General features: G+C 38.6%; 1 protein-coding gene across 4 annotated transcripts in view; it reads right to left on the bottom strand.

Annotated features, from left to right (window-relative positions):
- The window catches only part of RUNX1T1 (RUNX1 partner transcriptional co-repressor 1), a 114,265-nt gene that overhangs the window by 81,323 nt on the left and 10,413 nt on the right, over positions 1–22,529 (bottom strand). Inside the window, exon 2 of one of the 4 annotated variants that reach the window (XM_054651566.2) lies at positions 13,107–13,279. The exons of the other annotated variants lie outside the window; for them this stretch is intronic. Within the exon in view, the coding sequence (XP_054507541.1) occupies positions 13,107–13,194 (88 nt within the window). The 5' untranslated portion in view covers positions 13,195–13,279. The remainder of the gene's footprint in view (positions 1–13,106; positions 13,280–22,529) is intronic. 4 annotated transcript variants of the gene reach the window in all.

Raw genomic sequence — 22,529 nt, 5'->3', positions numbered from 1 at the left:
AGACTTTACTGTCCTTTTGGTTTTATTACTTGACGCACTATTTAAAACCAGTCAGTTAGTATTGTATTTGCTACGTTGTTTTTCTTTTGTAATGCTGTACTCTACATGAAAGGAAAAACATTTTCACAGTTGGAAATGCAACCTTTCATCAACATAGATGCAGCCTGAATCAGCTTCAGAGTAGAAAGTAACATGTCAACGCTATGACGCATTTTAATAAAACCGAACAATATTCACTCTTTAAAAGAAGGTCTTAATATCAGTACATTGTAAATCCACAGACCATGGCTCACGAAATTGAACTTCCATATGCTGCATGATTATGCATCTTTTTTCAGTGTGTAAAAAGCCTTTTTAAGCTGTTATCTGAGTACAGTAATTGCCACTTAAATTGATCCACGTCAACAAAACGTGGATCCCTGGAGATTCTCACCTAGAAGTCTGCTCATGGAAGGGGCTAACAGAATGCCTGTGCATCTGAGACTACTTCAGCATTTTCTTAAGCAGCCAGCTGCATGAATAGTTTTCCCCTCTCATTATTTAATACACTGAGGCAGGCTGCAACCCATTTGGCAGTCCTCCCTGAAGAAGTATCTGTGGAAATTTATTTGCTTTCCCCACCCCCATTTCTAATGCAGTCACCTAAAGCTTGGCCTGGAAGTTTTTGCACCACGTCTAAAATTTTAGCAGGCCAAGCAAAAGGGGATGGCCTATTCTGTAAAATGGTTTTATTCTCCACCAAGAAAAGAAAGACACTGGTTTTAACACAGAACAGTTCTGCTGCATCACAAGAGTCAGAGTATTGCCAAAATGAATGGGATATAAAAAAAATGAAAAACCCACAAGAAAATCCAGGCCCAGTTTCTTTATGGTGCACATTACATTACACCATCCTGGGTGGGCACCAGCTCCTTCTTTGTCCATCACTCAAAACGCTTTACAAAATAATTTTAGATCTTCCTTTAGGAGTCCTTAGTTTGAAAATGGGTAGAGGAGGCAAACCAGTCTCCACAGTCTTGTATTCGAAGGGGATGTATAAAGATTTTTATGCAGCAGATGATATAAGATAGCCAAGACATGGATCTGATGGAAAAGGGAAATTCCTAATGGCCATCATGTAAAAGTACAGAGATTGCCTTTTGTGCAAACCCAGCTTAATAACAGGGACTGGAAGTCCACTGAAACACATCTGTAGTTAATGAAAGCTCTCTATTAACAGTGAAGGAAGAATTTAACTCAAAGCTTTTCTGTAGGACTTCTCAACTTCCCGCTCTACTTATAGCAGACTGTTGTGATACATTGTGACTTCACACAGTGGGTATTAAGTGAGTTAATTCAAAGGAGCTGAAACCTCATTGATCCTAATTGAAAGCAATACACCCAACCAAATAGTTTTCTACCCCATCTGCTCTGGCCTGCCACCAGCTATTCAATACAAGAGAATTAATAGTTTCAGATATTCTAACAGACCCAATAAAAGCACTCATTTAAGCAGGACTGCATTAACAAAGTGAAAAACCAAGGGCAAAATGGGTTCAAATGGAGCATTTTACTCCTAGTTGGCTTTAACAAAGCTGAATAATGCTTATTCTGACTTTTTATGTGCAAGACTTGATAAACTGAATGAGAAGGCACTCAATGATCAGTCAACGAGCATTGATGAATGGTCATTAGGACCCCCCCAATCTCAGGGAAGGCCATTCCACAAAGTGGCACACCAGCTTGAAAGGGCGGACTCACTAATGTCCAGATTTCCCCGCTTGCTTGTTCCACTTTCACTTTCAGACCACTGGCCACCAAATGAGGCTGACATATTGGAAAATAATCTTTTATGGGCGAGTGGTAAATAAAAATGGAGGCATTAGCTGGGCTTTCAAATTCAAATCTACTAGTTTTGTCAGCCCCAAAACGTTTTGATTTTCCACCCAGCTGGAAGCTATTAGTGTTTTCTTAAGGCATCCCACTGACAGGGCAAACCCACCTAATGTGTGAGCTGTGGAGCTGATGCAGGGGACAGGGGACAACCACTTCTGGATGCTTTCTTAACTTTGTTCAGTTGACTGTCCAACCACAGTACAGTAAAGGCAACACCTTCAGGGGAAGCTCAGTAATTTCTTGCTGCCCAAGTATCTCTGATTGCCTGGTGCCACGGCAGCCCACCTAAGCCTGTAATGGGACCCTCAGTGCAACTTTTTCCATTACACTGTACCTAGCCTCCCTTGGTTTTACTGCACTACCACAAAAGGCTAAATCTACCCAAGAAAGGCACTTCTCTATAAACTTCCAATTCTTTCCTTGGAAGTGGAATTTAAATATTCCAATAAGATATGTGCTTATCTGTTAACAGCAGCTCTTTATGCACGCAACACAAAACATTTGCCAGATAACACTAAACATTTCCCTAAGCATTTCCTTATTGGCAAGGCTTTCTGGACTTCTGAAAAAAGACAAATGAGACATTTAAAACATACAGTGCTCTGTGAAATATAGACTAATTGAGATTACCTACACAAATCAGACACTGAGCAGTTGAAAGGTAGTCACCAAGGTGGTAAGAAAATATTCTTCGTTTTCTAAGACAAATTGTTCATGATGTTACCTCGAGTACTGGATTAAACTCATTGGGATTGAGAAAGTATTCATGTTTTTTTCAGTTAAGAAAACTTGTATGTTATATCCATATTTCAATAATACTCCAAAGAGTATTTTAAATCATCTGCTAAGAAAAGGCAGCCTTGACAGTGCATTAGACTTAACAACCTAGACTGCCTACTGCTTTTTGATCAAAAAAAAAAACCCCAAAAATTAATTTTTGTTGAACACACAGAAATTCCAGTGACATTTTGGGTGCATTTCAGGTTTTAAAACAATGAAAAGATACATTTTGACCTAGCATGAATGAATAGTTCTGTGAAAAATTAACTGACTCACAGTGGGAGAGACAACATTCAGGCCTTAAAGAATGCATGCTCTTTTGCTCTCTATATATGTTTTGGTAAAAACACTCACATGGACAAACTCACATATAAATGTACCTGTCTTGGGATCTATTTCTTTCACTAGATTTAAGCTAAACAAGTTTTGCCTCACTTTTTTATTAAATACTATATTTTCCAAAATGTGGGTAAAGTAAATTAGAATTGACTGCTAATTTCTATCATCATTTGACTTCAAAGAAAATTACCACACCATCTGTGCATAGACACCACTCATGCACTTTAGAAAATTTGATATTGATTTGAAAATATTTCTGAAAGAAAATACCAATGATGCTGTCTCACTAACAGAGAAAAAACACATTCAAGTGTGACCTGGAGAAACCTGGAAGACAATATCTGCTCCTGCTGAACTATAGCCATATTTTAAGACATAAAAAGAAGGGGAAAGGGGGAGGGCATGCAGGAGGGGGGCAGTGAAGGAAATAAGTGTTTCAAGCTATCAGCTGCTTTTTGACTTGAAGCTCAGGGTGTTTGTTCACTTAACATGGGTAGGGAAACTCCTCCTGCTGTAGTATATTAACCCAAGTTTTGACCTTTAATCGATGTCTTTTCAATGTATAGGATCTTCATAATAAAGATAATGTAGAGCATATTTGTGTGAAAGCGTATCTACCACTAGCCATAAATTTGAGCCTTGCATTTTTCTCTGTAACATGTCAATATTTGTGACACTAACTAAACATACTTTATTCATTTGACAAGAATTGTTACATTATATTGAAAACTTTTGTTTCAATGTCACCACCTCCCAGTTTTGACTGATGGCGAGTTAGTTTTGTTAAAATGCACGGGGTGATAGCGTATGCTCCAGTGAACTTTCCCTCCTCTCAGCACCAGAGACAAAAACCTGCAGCTCTGCTCTGTGCTGGCAGCCATCTGGCCAGCTTTCTCTCAATGCCTGCCCCACACCACACTGCAGGCAAAATTTCAGGGCTCTAGAGCTCTGTGGAGCTATTCATGACATACCAATTTCACATTTTCTGCTTGTATGCTTGCAACAATAAATGCTAATGAGGACTATGAATGACATTTTTAAAGACAATAAAAAGGTCTCCAAATCCCTTGCATATGGAGACACTATTTTCTGAACTTCACCTTCTGTTAGGGAGCCATTACACTCTAAAGGAAAAAAATAACCTAAGGAGAACAATGAGATGATCAAAGCATAACCGAGTCCTTAAGAATTCCAAAGAAAACAATGTTTGCAAAGCTAGCTTAATGACAGACAGATTTTATGCTGATGTACAGCACTAACACTTAAGCATAGTAACTCTCTTTTTCAGTAACACTGCTACTTCTGATCGAGGGGCTCAGAACTGGGGGTGGGGGCGGAGGGGGAACTCATAGCAAATCCTCCCTTTCACTGATCACATATAACTCTGCAAGCCACAGACTTGGACTCAGCAATTACTAATCTCTAGATGAGTCCAAGAATACTCTAAATAAGCCCCAGAATAAACTGTAATTACTAATGGATTTGGAATGCTACGCTTTCATAGAGATCTCTGTGCTGACAAAGTGTGGCCAAGACAAATATCAATTTATACTTTCCACAAATCCACCTATTGCAATGCCATAGCTAAGAGAAAGAAATGAGAAAAGGGAAAAGAGAAAAAAAGAAGAGAAAGAAAAGAAAAGAAAAGAAAAGAAAAGAAAAGAAAGAAAGAAAGAAAGAAAGAAAGAAAGAAAGAAAGAAAGAAAGAAAGAAAGAAAGAAAGAAAGAAAGAAAGAAAGAAAAGAACGAATAAAAGAAAGAATGAAAGAATAAATGAAAGAATGAAAGAATTTGCCTTTACTCTGAGAAATGTCTTTAATATAAAAGACAACTTCCCATTAAGATTAAAAACACTTCCAGGAAAATCCACCAGGTGGAGCAAATACACAGCATTACAAAACATTTATTTATGCTCATACTGCCATTTTTAACAGGGTGAAAATGGTTTATATGCAAATATTCTTACCTATTGACCTCCCTTCTTCACCCTTTTGTCATATATTGATCAACTTGTATTTATTTACTACATTTATAATGGTACAAAAACTTTCTTCAAAGGGGCCTTCACACAAAGCTATTGTTCCTGATGAGCTCAATATGAATTTGTAAACCGCAACAGTCATCAGAAATATAGGGGAAATTAAAGTATTGTATTATTCAACATATATGTATATAATTTTTTTCCAACAATATAAGGGCATGGTTATGCTAGTAAAACACACTGACAAGTATTCAGAAAATAAAGCTTAGTCTCACATCAGTTAGCAAAATCTTTGCACCGGCCTCCACTGTAATGGGCTGGAAGCCTGGCCGTTCTGCATGCCTGGTTATGTTTTTATACACACAGTAGTGCCCATAACATCACAGCACTGCCATTGGACAGCATGTTGCTGTTTGCTACTCATGCTTTATTTTAGTATGACATCTGTCAACTACTGAGTAACTTCAAGAGGGCAAATGAATGAGGACTGTAAATACATATTTCAGCATAACTAGGACAGCTAAGTATTATTTCTCCATTTAAATTATTTGCTTTCCAGAGCCAGGTGAGAAATTCACCTTATCATCAAGTATTTTCTGTTTCCCTTATGAATTAGGAGATCTAATGGAACAGAGGCAGCAGGGGCAGATTTTTACATGAGGAGAACTAAGTCCAAACAGAACAGTGGTTCTTTTATGGATGAGTTTTCTCACAGTTATAATAGGACAACCCACTGGCAGACCCTGTAATTGTTAAAATGCCAGGCAGCATTACCAAATGAACTGCTCTAATGCAGTTCAGCATCTGGAAACACAGCAGAATCAGTACACAAACTCATTCAACCCTTGATGATAGAAAGGCATTATCATTTGTAAGTGACAAAAGGAAGGCGCTGATTTTAGTCAAGTCCTTTTCTTTCCATTGTTTCCTTATTATACTTTCCATCATATTTTTCTCTCACTTTTCCAATCACTGTCCCCTGTCTTCTCTCTGGCACCAGATCTACTCCTAAATTCATGACTCTAGGGCCACCTTCTCACTCTGCTACACATCCCTCTTCTCCAGCTCACTACATGACCTGCCTTGGCTCCAGCTGCCTTGGACAGTTATCCTCTCCCACCTCCACCAACCTTGACAGCTAAAAGAAGTTCCAGAATTTCAAAGTGTGAGTACTACCATAAAATATTACCCTCAATTAATACATAAATTGAATAGCAACAATCAGCACTCTTAACAATGAGGGGAAAAACACCATGCCAGTTAGGTTTCCATTAGAAAACTAAGCCAGAACCGTATTCACTTAAAGTGCTATTGAAGGAATACATCAAGCTCCCTGAAAGCACCAGGGAGTTGTTCTAATCTCTGTGCTTCTAGTCTGACCCAGATGAATCCCATCATAGCTAAGAAAAATTAAAATACAAAATCTTTGTTTCTTTAGGAACTGGGAGAAGCCTTGAGGAACACAAGCCTCTAAATATAATTTCACTTTATCTAATGGTGTTGTACTCCACATGGTGCTTTGTTGTAGCCATTCAGAAGAGAAGCAGAAAAATGCAGAAATGATTATGAAGTGGAATTTCATACCAAGAGCAAATTACACCACTTTACACTAGGAGAATATCTGCAAAGAGAAGCAGTAAATGTTTGGGCACAATGCAAGGTGGCAGTTTTAATAAAGCCCAAACAATCTTGAGAACTATTATCCGCAATAACTTTCCTTAAACAAGATTATCACAGCAGAGGCTTTTGGAGATGGCCAAGATAAATATTTTTTCGAAGAGAATGCTGATTTAAATCCATTATCCCAAGGAATTTTTGAGTGGCAACCCTGGTGTAAAGGCTACCATTTATTATTTGTTATTTTCAAAGCGGCTTTTGACACCCAATGGGTAGGAGGAAAGACAATGTGGTGGTTGTTGTCACCACACGTCCACGGAGAACTTTTCATTTAATGGACTGCTGGTTGAGGCAGGCAATGGTTGGATAGAGGTCATGGACAGTTCATTGGATTATGAACTCTGCCAAAAAAAAAAAAGCAACTAAAACACTGGAAAAGAGGGACACAACTTATACGACATGCAAAGGTTCAACAAACAGACAGTGCTTTCATAGACATATAATTTCCCTCATATGTACAAACCCTTAACATATGTCACGTTCCCGTCAAGAACATGAGACTGACCACAATAAACCATTTTTTTTTTTCATCCTACAAATACAAGCAATGTTTATTTAGATTATGGCTTCTTTACAATATGACAGGACAGACATTTAAAACCACATGTCTAAGTCATCCACTTTTACTTAAAGGCACCTTTACACCAGAGTAACCTAGGGAGTTTGTACTGAAGAAAGGGGCCTGATTCTAAAGGTGAAGGATTATTGTACATATTTAAGAGTTCATTAGATCACAATTACCAATCTGATAACACTGTTACAGCTCTTTTGTTGCACCAACCCCTGAAAATGCTTTTCAGATGAGGGATTAGTGGCACAATAGATGACAATGACTCTTAGTTCTGTAGCTGACTCCAGTCTGTGACTGCATATGCACACTGAAGGCTACCTCCTTCACTCAAGGGTCCCCAAAATCCTTACCTGCAAGAAGAAAAGTTTGCCCTTACATTTGTATTACAAATTTCCAATTAAATAGTAGCAGGGAAAATCTAACTAACTGCTCAAAAGATTTCAATCTCACCTATGAAGTGCCCAAAATCTCTAGCACATTAATATGTATGCTGAGCCTGTGGGCATAACTCTACAGACCATAAGCTTTCAGCATGAAAGGAAATGAAACCTTAGTTAATCTTCAGCTCTCCTTCTCTCCTCCTGCAACCACAAGTATCTTTCTTGGACCAGCTTCTGCCCACAACAATAAACAGCATAGTCACATGCTACACTTATTTCTGCTGGAAGCCCTTATTAATTATCTTGCCTCCCTCTACTACTTTTACCCAGTGATTTTAAGTTCTACCAGTACAACTATTAACACCACTATGTTATAAATTCAAGTACTGAGATTGTAGTAATAAGGGTAATATTCTTCAGTTATCATTCAAACAAGAAGTCGTACTTTAATTCTTCACACACACACATTAAAAAACCAAACCAAACCAAAACCAAAACAAAACCAAAATAAAGAAACAAACAAACCCCAAAACAACCAAACACCTATTCAAGCCCTTTGCCATGTAAACATACAGTATCTTTCAGCTATAGGGAGGAGCTTTACATCCTAATGGAACAACATATCCATCTATGGACCCAGTCCTGAACACTGCCTGTGACCTCAACAAACAGCAGCTATGAAGGACCAAGGACTATAAGTGACCCTATCCCAACACTTTAAAATTGAACACCAGACTTTTAAACATCTAAGAAAATCACTTGGATAATAAGAATGGAAGCATTGATAGCTGCCATTACTGTTTTAATGGGCCAGAAACAAACATTCGCTTGGTTTGAATCCAGGGGACAAAGAAAAACAATGCTGCCAAGCACACTTAAAATGATAAACTTAATATGCCAAGCATGATGATTATATAAATGTGAACTATGAAATAAATACCATTTTCAAAAGTATAACTGTTTCATAGGACAAAATGCACCTCAAATAATTTGCCCCTCAGAAGATTTGATTTCTGAAATAAGAGGTCAAGCAAGAAAGAATCAAATAGAAGAAAAAAGACGCAAATTCAGAAGAAAAAGGGTTAATGTTTTGTTTCAGTCAGTGTTATACCAATGCCAGAATTACAAGGGAAAGACTAAAAAGAGCCAATTTTTTTTCTTTATTATTATTCTTTAAAAGAAAAAATCATGCCTATCTGTCACAGGGTTGTCCGGGCTGGAAGAACCGGCAGGAACCTCAAATTCCTGACCAAACCCTCTTCCACACAATGCCTCCTGAATGGAAGGAACCGAGGCCCGGCAGAGATAGCCCCCTGTCAGGAACCAGCCCTGACGTTTGCGGACAGACGGGGCTGGCCTCGCAGGATGTCAGAGCAGCAAACTGCTGATCGAGATACTGGGTTTTCACACACTCCCAGCCTGGATGTTTTGCTCTTCAGGTAATTAAACAAGGAAACGGGGCTGATGTGTACGAGTCTGACCCCTGCGCCGCGGCTCCGCGGTTCTGCACATCAACTTCCGCACCAGCCGCCCCAAGCACCGGCAGAGCCTTCTCCTGCTGCTCCTGCCTCTCCCGACACCGGGCTTTAAACAAATCCTCCTGGAAATGTCTGCTGCTGGTCCCTCCCTCCCCAAACCCCAGTTTACGAAGGGCTACATTATTTGCTCTGTTCCACACACCTTGATTTCTCATAAAAAAAAAAGAAGGAAAAAAATGAAATAAATGGGTACTTGGGTGTAGCTGTTCTTCAGCCAGCCATTCAAAATATTAAATTACTGGGGGGAGGGGATGAACAGACAGAAAGATGAGACAAGGGATTCCCAAATTAATGTTTAGTTTGAGGTCATTACTCAAAAAGATCCTGAAACATATTGCCAATTTTTCCAGCCAACAGCCAGACATTCACTTATTTAGAAATAAAATTATTCTGATTTAAGCATTATTGAAGAGTCTTTGTCTTACAAGTGGACATAAATCATAGACATAGGCGTTAGAAAAATAGACCAGTGTTTTCTCTTTTTACCCAAATTTCAGAAATGGGAAAGGGCAGGTGTTACCACCTATACTTGGCAGAAAACCCTACACAAGGCTGCTCTGTGACTGACCTAGTTTCTACGCTCTTTAAAGGCTATTTAAACAAAAACTATTTTTAAAAAGGTAACACATTCCTACTTCTTTCTGAAAAATCCACAGAATAGAATATTGGCTGAAAAGAGAAGAGCCCAGAAGAAAGAGGAGTACAAAAGCATGTCTGCTTGTCTGTGTTCAACACAAAGAACATTAAATGAAAACAACTGGCACGCTGCCAAATTCCTATACAGGCAAAGAGATTCAAATAAATTGATTTCACGCATCACACTGACCTGGGATCAGTGAGCAGTGGTACAATACACTTGCTGCTCCATGTGGGGCAAAGCCCATTAACGTTATCAGAGACACATTACATTGAGGGGGAGCAGGGAGGGGGGGCACAGAGAGGGAACCCAAACTCTGCGAATTCAGGGGGAAAAAATCACTTTGAAAAAGGAACTTGAACTGGAGCACTTGGTTTCAGTTTACTAATAAATATATCATATTGCAAGAGCTTGTCCTCTGCTCACCTCAAAGGTTTCAAAGACCATATTTTCAAATTAAAATAAATACTAATGTCAAACACACACATTCCCCTTACATTCTACTTTTAACACAGTTGTTTTCAAATTCACTTATTCTCTGTAAATTTCCTCCCTTCCCCATCCGCTAGCATTTTATATAGATTATGGGTTTTTTTCTTTGTACTTCAAAAGCTGGATTCTTGCCCAGGATACTCTTACTGGCTCAGAAAGCAAGCTGGAGAAATTGGCCATGCTCTCAACTGGCCCAAATCAACCTGACCTAGAGAGAAAAATGCTTTATTTGCAAGGTAGCAGTGAGCAGGGCACCAGTGTACTTTGCAGGTCACCTATACATGCTCCCACATACCAGGGAGCTGTCTCCAAAGCACTACTTTGATTTCACTCTCTTGCTAATGTGAAGTAACCCATGTTTGCTGTGGAGTCTCTCCTTGTCATCCTGGCTTTGTTTTTCATTAAGCTCTCTCACACTCCACTCCAATCAAGAGCAATGCCAGCAAGCCACAGGTGTGCACCACATGAACAGATGAAATTCTGACTGGAAGTACAATTCACTGTCTATAATACAGTTGCATACTCTTTTGCATCTGTGGTATGTTTGAAGGGGACTTTATTTTCACTGTACTCCTTAAGATACATTGGTAAGCAAACAATTGTTTTGAAGATAAAAAAGGAAGCTAAGAGAAGATGACTTTGCAATAGCAAAACAAAGATGAGGATGCTTGAAAGGGGTCACATCAGCAGAAGTAGTCATTGCTACAAGAGGCCATTGCTTCAAGGAGGCAATAAACTCAAAACACCTTTTTTTTTTTTTTTTTGCCTTTTACTCCAATTTAGGCTCCAAATAGCAAGGCAAATCTTCTTGGGCACAGCAAAGTCCATATTAAGATAAGCTCAATGTTGGTTTCATCTCTAATTATTTAAAACTGAAATTTAAAACAAAAAAAAAGAAATTGAAAATGTGGAGCTTCTTAACCATTTAAGACTAAAATTTTTGAGCGTGTCACAAATACATCTTACCCCGTCACCTCAATTCAAGTAAATGTCAAAATGGGAATGGCTAAAGATCTAAGAACTGTTAACCACCACTGATCACTCTCTAAGAGCTACAAAGCAGTTTTGAATTCTTCATTACCAAGGTGAAAACTATACAATATTGTTAACTCTGTAAGAGGTGTCACAGAGAGATGTGTTTATTTAGGTATAAGGCTACAATTGATAGAACTGCACAGGGAAGGGAATCATGCAGTATACAGCAACTTCACCATGGCAGAGATGTGCCTGCGCCCAGACAATACAGAGAGCACAACCTGCACAACAACAGTGAACAGGAAGGATAAGGTGCTGTTCCCTCCTTTTTATGAATACTTCAGCAACCATCACATCAGTTGGACTTTATAGAGATGAAGTGAATTTTAGTCATGTTAATTCCCTTTCTTTAAATTAATGGTATTAGAAAATAAGCCTTTCTCCCAAGTTGTAGGAAATTTCCATTATCTTGCACATGCTCTGATAGCAATAAGCCACAATAAACTTCCCATTAGTATGCCAGCACTGCATGCTTCAGGCATGACATCTTTACTTTTACATTTATTTATTTTTAAAATCCTTTATGAAGATCCATATGGCAAAAGAAACCAACCAACAGCCACCTGTACAGGGTACATTTGCACTTTGAAAAATATGACTGTAGATAGTGAAAAGGAGAAATTAGTCAGAAGCTATACACTGCTAAATAAGCAAAATCAAAACATAAGAAGAAACCCTGCTAAGATTATTCATTCTCTTCCAGTGCTGCCTGAGTACATGAAGGTCCCACAAAAGCATTTATTTGTTTTAAACTGAGATAGGAACTCAAGTTAGAATGCAACTTCATTTTTATTAGGATTTAATTTTTTAAAAGTATGTTCACACTGCTGCACAAAACCTCAGGCCTAGCCCTTTGCTACAAGGTGATGTGCAGAGGCTCCCACTGGCTCTTTCAGCTGTTCTCCATCTCTCCACACCCCACAGGCAGAGCAGCATGGGCCATGGTATCTCAGGTGGGAACACAAGTAATATGATCAAGGCTGAGCTACCTTTAAAACTATCCAGGGCAAAGCCAAGAGTACTCAGACACCATTCATCTTATTTTGGACCATACTCTATCAAAGTTATGTCAGGTGATATGGTCCAACACTGAGAAAGAAAATTATCCAAGTGTTGGAAAGCACTTAAAATCAGTTTAGCAGTTGCTTGCCATCCAGACACACACCATTTTAGAAGAAAAAATGTAGTTACAGTAAAGACAGGAACGACTGCCATAGCTTATCTAGAAATTTTGTCCAGCAATAGCAGATTTACTTTTCTAGTACAGTAAAAATCTTTGCGCACAAGAAGCAGAAATATCCATTCTCATTATCATCTCAATCAAATTTATCACAGATTCCCAGTTTGATGCAATGAGCTTATCAGAGGATTCCACTAAATTACAAACAACCATTTTGCCAATGTGATTACAACTATCTCTTAACCTGGTTGCAAATACTATTCCAATTCACAGTTCAGAAAACTGAAAGTCACTATTTCCACAACCCAGCCAAGTACTATTGACGTGACACATAAAGAGCAACTATGTCATTAAAAACAAAAAATAATGCCAAAGTTTAAAATTTCACGTGGATTTTCTAAAAGTCAGGACTGATGTATTTTATTAGCATTGCAGTACTCTTTTCTTACTTGTATTAAACAAGGACAGCACCTTCATTGATCTAGACAGACTCTTTGGAGCTAAAGGGAAAGATTTCTTTTTTAATTACAGTTTACAAGGCAAGGTACAGTCATTATATACACACGAATAACTTCTAAAAGGTATTCACATTATAAAATCAAATATTTTTCTGTTCCTTACCTTGACAAAATTCAAAGTTCCCTTTTTTCCGGCAGTCACCTATCACTAAACTCAGTGCTCTCCAAGTGTTTCTTTTGACAGATATCATTCTCCACCAATCGCTCTGCTAATTTCCTCTTTCCTTTTCTGACTGGGACAGATATTATGTTCACCAGCCCAGAGATCAATCTTTTCTATTGACAACAACAAATGAAAAAAAAAAACAAAAACAAAAACAAAAAAAGCATATATCACAGCCAGTTTGAAGCACCACACCCCTTCATTTACATGATAATAGTAGTCTTAAATAAAAAGGGAAGACAGAAACATTATTCTAAAACAAGTAACTACATTTTCTTAGCTAATATAAGGTAGTACTTTAAAACTGTATTAATTCTTCAACAAAAGTAGTTTCATAATTTGCTCAGTTAAAACAGCTTCATATAGAAGGCAACAAATTAAGGGCAGCCTATATTCTACCCATTAGTTAATTCTGTAAAAATGCTTGGGTTTAAATACATTCACATAATATAAAATATTACATACTTTACCTGGTTCAACAGAGGCTCTAGAGAACCATTTATTAAATCAAAATGTTTACTAAAAATAGAGGTCTTCCAATTTACACATCACTAATGCTAAATTGGATTTGTAAGTTGTAACAGCAAACACATTTAAAGAAAGGCAGATCAAAAAGCTATTGATATATTTACAAATAATCTTCTCACTTTTGAAAAGGCAATTTCCCTCCCACTCCAACACCTAAAAAACCTGTTTATTTGGGTTACACAAATACTCTGCCATTTGTATAAGTCTGTATCACAATGTTGTCAGTTTTTCCAAGGCATTAATATGCTTTTCAGGGGTTCATAATTATGTCAAGACAGAAAGTTTTTTCAGAGCCAAGCACACACAGTTATGTACATGCTTCAATCTGCAATGACTGTTCAAGTATTTCGGGACATCAAGTTAAGCATGCACAAGGATCCAGCCGCAGCTCATGCATCTAACCCAGAATCCAGCCCCAACCCTCTCCTGCACTAGATCTTTCTGCAAAAAAAATTCATTGCCCAAGGGCATTTGCAAAAGATCACATTTGTGTTTGTGCTAGGAACTTCAATCTTTCCCACAAACAAGAACCCTTCTCAAATCAAAACAAACCTTCCCAAGTTAAAGTTAAGGTTACAGAACAAAGGAATTCTCCAAAGTCCTTTCTTTCTTTCCAGCGGTCGTGGTCGGACATTTCCCCCGCAGTCCTGAGAGAAGCCAAAATTCCACTGATTTCAGTGAAAACAAGTGGTAAGGACTGCAGGACTCTACCCAGAATTTGGCAACTGTGGAGCTCTCAAAGTGACACAACTGCCTCTGGCATTTGGAAAATAACCTCCAAAATGTGGTTAGGACTACACAACTTGGGTACAATAACTACTTTAATAAAATTATTTTTATTTTGTATGTAATTCTCTAGTTGTCACAATGTTCTCACATAGGCAATAAATTTACCTTTCAGTTGTGCCCCTAGCATGAATTGTGTACTTTTCAATTGCCCAGACTTTTGCGTAACACTTTAAATTTCCATAAATGCATACAGCATTCTCTGAATTGTTGTTATTGTTTGATCTGATTTTTATGGTCATAAACCCATAAATCCTACCAAAACTGAAAAATTCTCCACTGACCAATTGGCTCTATTAATTTCACTGAGATAATTTAAACATTAAGTTTTCTACCAAGTGACAACAGCACAATCTGGCTGAAATACTGTCTTATAGTGGAATACATCATATTTTGGATTCAGAGTTACACATTTGTAAAGATATAGTCATGTTTTGCTAACCTTTTTTAATTTGGTCACTAGAAACAATTATGGTCAAATACATTAAACTATGTAATATATAAAAATTCAATATTTCTGCTGAATAGCATACTCATTTTCCATAGCTGGTAAAAGATTTTAAACATCTTACTGTAAAATGTTCTTTTAAAAAAAAATCTGTCATCCACTTTACAATGAAGACATCACTTCAATTTGCTACTCTTCCTTTGTTTCAGGCCCATGTTAATTTTTTCTATTTGCCACATTTTCCAAAGTGATAGATGCATTTTGCTATACCCCTTCTACACTAATCTTCTGCTTTAAATGTATTTTTGCTTCCTGAATTGTAAACTGATGCTGTTGTTCGAATGTACATGCAAAACCGTCTAATGTCTGAACTTCAGTGAAAGCAGAATGCCTCAAACAATTTGTAGTCTTACATGAGTGTTATAAAAAAGGATCAACATGTTGTATTACCATGGAAATTTTGAAAAACATACTTTCCCAAACAAATATTACTTTTTCTCAATGGTATGAAGTAATGAAAACCACATGTGTAAATCTGCGATCCGTGCAGTAGTTCAAGCTGCAGCTAATAGAAAATACAGAGAGTGAACTCTGCCATATAAAGGATTCTTGTTACAGAAATATAATGTGAAAACCAGATGCAGACAGAAAACCTTAATCACAGATGGGAATGTAATCACTGGCATACAGAACACTTTTTTGATCAATCTCAACCATATGAGAAATGTATTTATTTTCTAAGGAATGCAATAACTCTAGAGAGTCTTCTATTTGAATTCAGTTAACCTCATATTCACAGTGCTTTTATCTTATATGTGTAGAGAAGGGGGATATAACCCGAGCCAAGACTTTAAGAAGAGCCATTGGCCCTGGCAAATCATGCTTGTATCAGCTTATCTTTCAAGGAATTAATAGGATGTAAAGACTACAAATATCAGGATCAGCCTCAAATGAAACGAACCATCATTGTACTTCCTAGTTACTGCCAGAAATCCCTTCATCACCTAAGCACTTCCCCAGTCAAATTTTCCCTTTAATATGCGGTTCTTCCGAAACACAATGTTAAGAGCAAGCACACTGTCGCGCTCAAGTTCTGTGAATCAGAACTGGAGTCCTACAGCAAAGAATCTCTCTCTCTTTAAAAGCTGAAGAGTCATCAGTTCAAAAACAAGTTTACCTGGGGCTTCCTCCTAACTGCTGGAAGTCCCTCCACCCACACAGCCCCCGGGGGTTAGCAGGAAACAAAGGAGCACAGCGCAGGGCAGCTATCCAGCCACATCAAGTGTCTAAACTGTCTTTTACCAACTCTACCGAAGCAGGACCAAGGTAACTCCTGTCAGTTTTCACTGCTGGTGACATCACTATTACCGTAGTAGTAAATGCATCATGTAAAATAGGGACTGACACCTCAAAGTGCAATACATATTAAAATTAAAAAAAAGAACCACAAGCAAAACCAAAAACCCCAACTTCTACTCAGAAATAAAACTTAAGAGAGAAAAGGCATTCAGAGATGAGGCTCCCATTGGGTACCAGCAATGGCAGTTTTATTTCCTGGCAGCCCCCAATCCCTGCTGCACCCACCTCCTGGATGCACCCGGTCTACCCAAGAATACACAGCACTGCCTGACTGTCACAGTTCACAACTGAGCTTATTAAGGTAACCTAAAGCTAGTATAAATTTAATAGCATAATTAAGTAACACAAATTGGTAGCTGTTACACCGAGGCAGAGAAGGGATGACAGAAACCCTTTGAGAGGCACAGGGTAAGCAGATTCTCCCTCTCTGTTACAGCCTCCAGGGCCATTTGCCATCATCTCGTTTTCGGTGCCTGCAGTAAGAGGACACAGTCATTTCAGTACCCTACCACACAGGTCCCAGAAATAGCACATCACAGGTGTCCATCATACTAACTCTGCTGAAGTTCCTGTAAAGATGCTTTCTTAATTGAATGCCTGTAGTGCTAGGTGAATTTTGAAGTCTGCTACTTGTTTTTTACCTCCCATGTGAGTAACTACCAAATCATTTGATAAAAAACTTCGATTCCACCACTGCAACAAAACAGTTTTTAAAGCATCTTGTCTCTTCTGAGACTTAAATTTAAATTTCTGAGACTGCAGCACTAATAGATATCACAGAAGTCAACATTTAACACTTAAGTAATATGGGATGGATATGCCTGTCTTATTTCTAAACAAGCATGCCTAGATTAATAATAAACTTTGGCCAGATACATATTTTCATTTGCATGTTTTTCATATAGCATCATCATCATGTGTGTGTGTAGAGTGCTAAAAATGGAATGAAATCTTCCAGCTGAAAACAGTTCCACGTGACAAAACAGAGAGGGATCCTGAAAACTCCTGCTTCATGTCATGTGCGAGTGTGTGTGCCTGTGTCTTTTTTTTTTTACTCTCATCTAATTTCATCTGTGAGAGACTGTCCCTAGAGGACAAGACAAGAGAGAACCAATTATATCCAGCAGTTGGTTTCTCCAAAATGAAGGCATCTGTTCCATGCCAACGACTTCCACACGGAAGAAAAACAGAACTTTGAAGGCATCTGCGTTCATGGTTGACAGTTGCAGATCTTAGGGTCTACTGTAATTGCCCAGCTGCAAACATGATTTGGTTGCTGCTGTTGTCAGCTGATCTCCTTGCACTGAAAAGAAGGGAGCTTAAATAGCAAATAGCTGGATAAAAATCAGATATTCTTCCACAATACTGACACCTTTTCTCTTCTGAAGGAGGTATTTTTCCTGGTACAATGGGTTTGATGGAAGTAAATTGCAAAATGGTTCTTAAAGTAACATTTTAAAAAATATTCTACTTTAAAATGCTATTCTTTAAATAAAGTACCAGTCCAAGCACAATGTGTTCATTATCTGCCAGCATTTCAGGCTGGTATTTTCTAAGAGTGATTCAGAAACCAGTGTGATTCACCGACCACATAATCCTGCAGCCCACCTTATTTAGTCAAGTAGTCTCAGTAATATCAAGAGTACACCTGAGCAGAAGCTCAGTTTTCACCCCAAATGCATATGGCAAATAAATAACTAGTATATTTATTACTTAACTCACATCACTTCCAACATGAGTGAATGATTTACAAAAGACACTTCAAAGAAACATTACTGGTAAGTCAAAAATCTGGCTTACAGCACTGGGTGCACACTCACATTTGCAGTGAGATACTCAGCAACGCTGTGCACCTTCACTGCTAAAAAAATCAAGCAAGCTGTTAACAAGAAGCTCATATAAAGTAGCAAGACCCAAACTGATTTTCCAAAGCACAGGACTGAGTGTCATTTAGAGATCATGGCTACTGATGGTGCAGTTGCAACAAAGACAATTACAACTGGCCTAAGCAGAAAATGCACTGACATTCTCCATCCTCGACTCACTCGATAAAAGTGGATCAGTTTCCAGAAATATTTCATGCACCTCTTGAATTTTTGTAGTTTGCTTACCTAGGACTTTTTATGAATATCTTGAAAGAAGGAAAACAGTGTATGATAGGGAAATAAATTTTTAATAGAATTCTTTGTTATTCTGCTGGATTCCAGCTGCAATCCCAAACATACTCTGCAGCAACAGCATTCTGCCCTCCCAGCCAGGTAGCCACTCAGCTTAAAAAGGATAATAAGGATTCCCAGACAGTCTCCCTTGCTTGGCACATACCTCAAATTATTATGAACGCCTGAAGCAGTGAACCTGGGGGGACACAGTAGGCCTGACACTTCCTGACCACTTCTAAATTCCCTCCAGGAAGGACAAGAGTTGGGAGTGATGACAATTAACACAGCCACCTGTTTCCTGTGACCTCCTAAGGGGCAGACATGGCTACTGATGACTTGCTCTGGCAATGTCACTGAGGTCCTGCCCATCCTTCTCTTCCCAGGGAAGCCATGGAATAATAAAAACAATAGTGGCCAATAATAGCTCTGTACGAGACAGTGAAATTTGGGCCTGGACTTAAAAACAAATGAACAGACAAACAACAACAAAAAAAAAAGAAATTAACATCAGAAGCTCCCCAGCTGAAGAGGTGGGACCAATCAATCCCAGAATGTGGAAGGAAAATTACACATTGATCCCCCCCTTCTAAGTACTGTAGCTGGTATTTACTGTAGCTCTGAACTTCTCTGGAAGTCTGGGGCAGGCAGCTGGCTTAAACACAATTTGAAACAAATCTTGGGATACACAAGTTGAGAATCCTGGCCCGATGGACTCAATAAGGATCTGCAAGCATTATTATGGAAGGAATAGGTTTTTTCTCTCCTTTATATGGCAGTCTTGTCAGGTAAGTCAGTGATTTACAATTCAAAAAGAATGCCCTTGCTTTACACTGAGACCTGAGTTAGTTCATTTTATTAGGGAGAGATCTAGATCTAAGTCTGAGAACCAATTTAAAAAAAGTATTGTCAAGATCACAGATGTGAGATGGGAGCACAGAAATCCTGAAGGTCCAGCTCTTCAAACTGGCATTTTAACTAAAGAAACACTGTCTTCAGTGAGAACTAGGTATGGGAGTACCACATAAGATCTGAGCTCCAGTATTTCATTCAATGTTTACAAGCTCTGCTGATCCACGGAGTTGTATTAATTTATCATGGTGCACATGAAATGTGTACAACATTCAGAAACTACCTTGGGCTATTCAGTTCAGTAGGTTGGTTTCCTTGTCCACCTGTAGCATGCTTTAATACAGGTTGCAGCCTGCTTTTCCAGCATTAAGTGGTTTGCCATCAAGCTTTAAAATAATAAATAGTAGAGTCATGAAACAGGTTTTGCTTAATGGTTCCTGGAACTCAGTGACTTCACTCACTAAAACACTTCCTATAACATTACCCTTAAATACTTTTAGCAATGTCACCATTAAAATAAAATAAAAAATCATCCTGGCAGTACCATCCATTGACAGCACACCCATAGGTGTCATTATTCCCACATTTGTTGGCAGCTTTTTCTGGCACCATTATGCTTTAATGGCTCTGGCAACAAACCCCACCTGGATTTCAATGGAAGTGCTCCTTTGGAGCACTCTTCCCAAATATCCTTTGCAGCATTTTGTCTCCTCTGTTGCACCCTAATCATTCCATTTTCTGGCAACAGCCTCACCCTCTCGCTGTCAAAGCCTGAGCTGGTCTTGGGGAGTTCTCTTCCTGAACTTATCTAATGCATGTGTGATTCAATTTTAGGATGCATTTTCCAAGAAGATTTCAGGACAATAGCTCCTCAGGATGGATGTTCACTCACATCCCAGCTTTAAAATTCTTTTTACTACATCCCAGTAGCACAACGTGACCAAACCAATGGGACAGTAAAGCACAGGCACAAAACCCTATAATCTGATGCTTCATCAGAGAGTTTGTTAAACCTTGTAACTCCCAGAAAGCACACACAGCCTTAGTCAACATGCCACACAACCTGTCATGGTAACATTCAGAACTAACATTCTGATACTGCCATTACCAAAGTATAAGAAGAAAACTAGAAAAGGTATTCCGAAAAATAAGAAATTATGGGGGAAAAGTGGTGATTTTTTGGGGGCTGAATTGTTGGTCCTTTTTTTTTTTTTCCAAGGTATTAAAATGACACCTGGGCCACAACCAAAAGGGGCACCTGTGGGGTCATCAGAAATCAAAAAATGTAGACAGCAGATCTCCAAATATAAGGCACTACAACAGAAAAAAGCTGGCAATGCCTACTACTTATGCAACTGCATATTAACATCCAACATGGCAGACACACATAACCCTCCTAGAGCTCCAAAAGTAACTATAGCCTGGTACAATTTGTAATGGTCATAGATGGCCTCAGATGCTTGTCTGAATTCCTGGGCTTTACTCTCTGTAGCAACTTGGGTCTCCATAAATGATACCTATTTTATTACACACCACTGCCTGCCACCATGTGCATATTAATTCCACTCCACTAGGTGGAGTCTTCTGTCTTTCCAGTCTGCAACCTAAATTCCAAAAGAACCTATTATCTATCCTCCATGAACCTTGCACATTTACTTTACTATAAGAGCCAGAGTATACCTGTCTTGATAAACATAAAAATTAATCAAATGCCTTCCAAAATGATTAAAGAAATCATGAGCTATCCCATGAGGATCACAAATCAGCATGTTACAATGTGGGATCAGGCAGGAATATTGTTGCTGTACAGTTCTGTACAACACAACTGTACTTTCACAGATGTTACATTCAAGAAATAATACTGAGTATAAAAACATATCCCTTAAATAAGTCAACACATGCCCAAAAACTACATATAAACAAACCCAAGTTTCAGAACTTCTATTAAATGATGCCCTCCTTTTCCAGGCATCCCAAAATGTGTTACAGAAAAAACGAGAGGGAACATTAAAGTATTCACATTTCCATTCACAACCAGTGGAGTTAAATATGGCAGCTATTCAACAGGAACAGCAAAACTGTATGCAGTATTTCTGGCAAAGATTAAGAAAACAGAACACTCCCATTAATGTGTTCAGAACATTTAGATAAGAAAATCTGGACATGCAGCTATAATCTTTCTTTTGGGGCGGGGCTCCACCCCAACCCCTGTGCAAAGCACCAGAAAATCCCACGACCCAAGTAAAAAGCTCCTTGGTTTCAGAACTGTTCAGGTAGGCAGTCTGTGCTGTCACACACCGCGCCAGAGCGTTTGCTCGGCAGGATCTGCGAGCAGGAAGCCCCTCGTAGGCACGGGGCAGGAACGCGAGGCTCCCCACGGCTCTCACATCCCCGGGTCAGCCGAGGTAGGGCCTCCTCAGCGCCCCTCCTGCTGCTGGCAGATATCACCAGCTATTTAAGGCTACAGACATTTTGCCCCAATCGGCCATGTTTTCTGTAATATTTACTTCTCGTACATATGTCTATAACTATGTATACATCCCACAGAAGGTGAGGTTTAACAGGGTTAGCTTTGTTGGGGAAAAGAAGGTTTGGAGGAAAGGAAACAACTTTCATGTTGAGAAGATTTGAATCTAGTGACTGTCACGGGATGTAAACACTCTTCTGGGGAGGGAGGCTTTTTGTTATGTTTCAGGAGAGCACAGAGTTTTGGATAAAATCTGTATAAATAATTATCCCTCTGTCATTCAACATAAATTTATGCACATGTGTGCACGCAGTTATGCTGGGGAATACAAACTATAAAGTAGACATGCCACAGACTTCTAGACAACCTACCACAAGCACGGATCTCACACAGAATCCATTCTATATTTAAATTTCAGTTTATTGAATTTTAATTATTTCTGATCTGTAGATCACTTTGAGGAAAATCCCCCAAGGCCAAAAGTGTACAAATCCAATTGCAAAACCAAACAGAAGCATCAGCAAGGCCTTTTCCCATGCAGATACCCACCAAAAAAATTAGTTCCTGACTACTAGATTAGATTAGAATTCAACAGCTAAAGCCCATTCTAACATTAAAACCAGGTAATTCGCTATGTTGATATAAAGCAATAAAAGCTCTCATTCTATTCTACACGTTTACTCATGTTATGTACACAGGGTTCCATAGATGTAACAGTGAATTATCCCTTCTTCATTTAGATCCTTATTTATAAAATTAACAAACAC

The sequence above is a fragment of the Agelaius phoeniceus genome, chromosome 1, assembly GCF_051311805.1.
Source record: "Agelaius phoeniceus isolate bAgePho1 chromosome 1, bAgePho1.hap1, whole genome shotgun sequence".
NCBI classification, from domain to species: domain Eukaryota; kingdom Metazoa; phylum Chordata; class Aves; order Passeriformes; family Icteridae; genus Agelaius; species Agelaius phoeniceus.
This window is presented reverse-complemented; position numbering and strand designations above follow the sequence as displayed.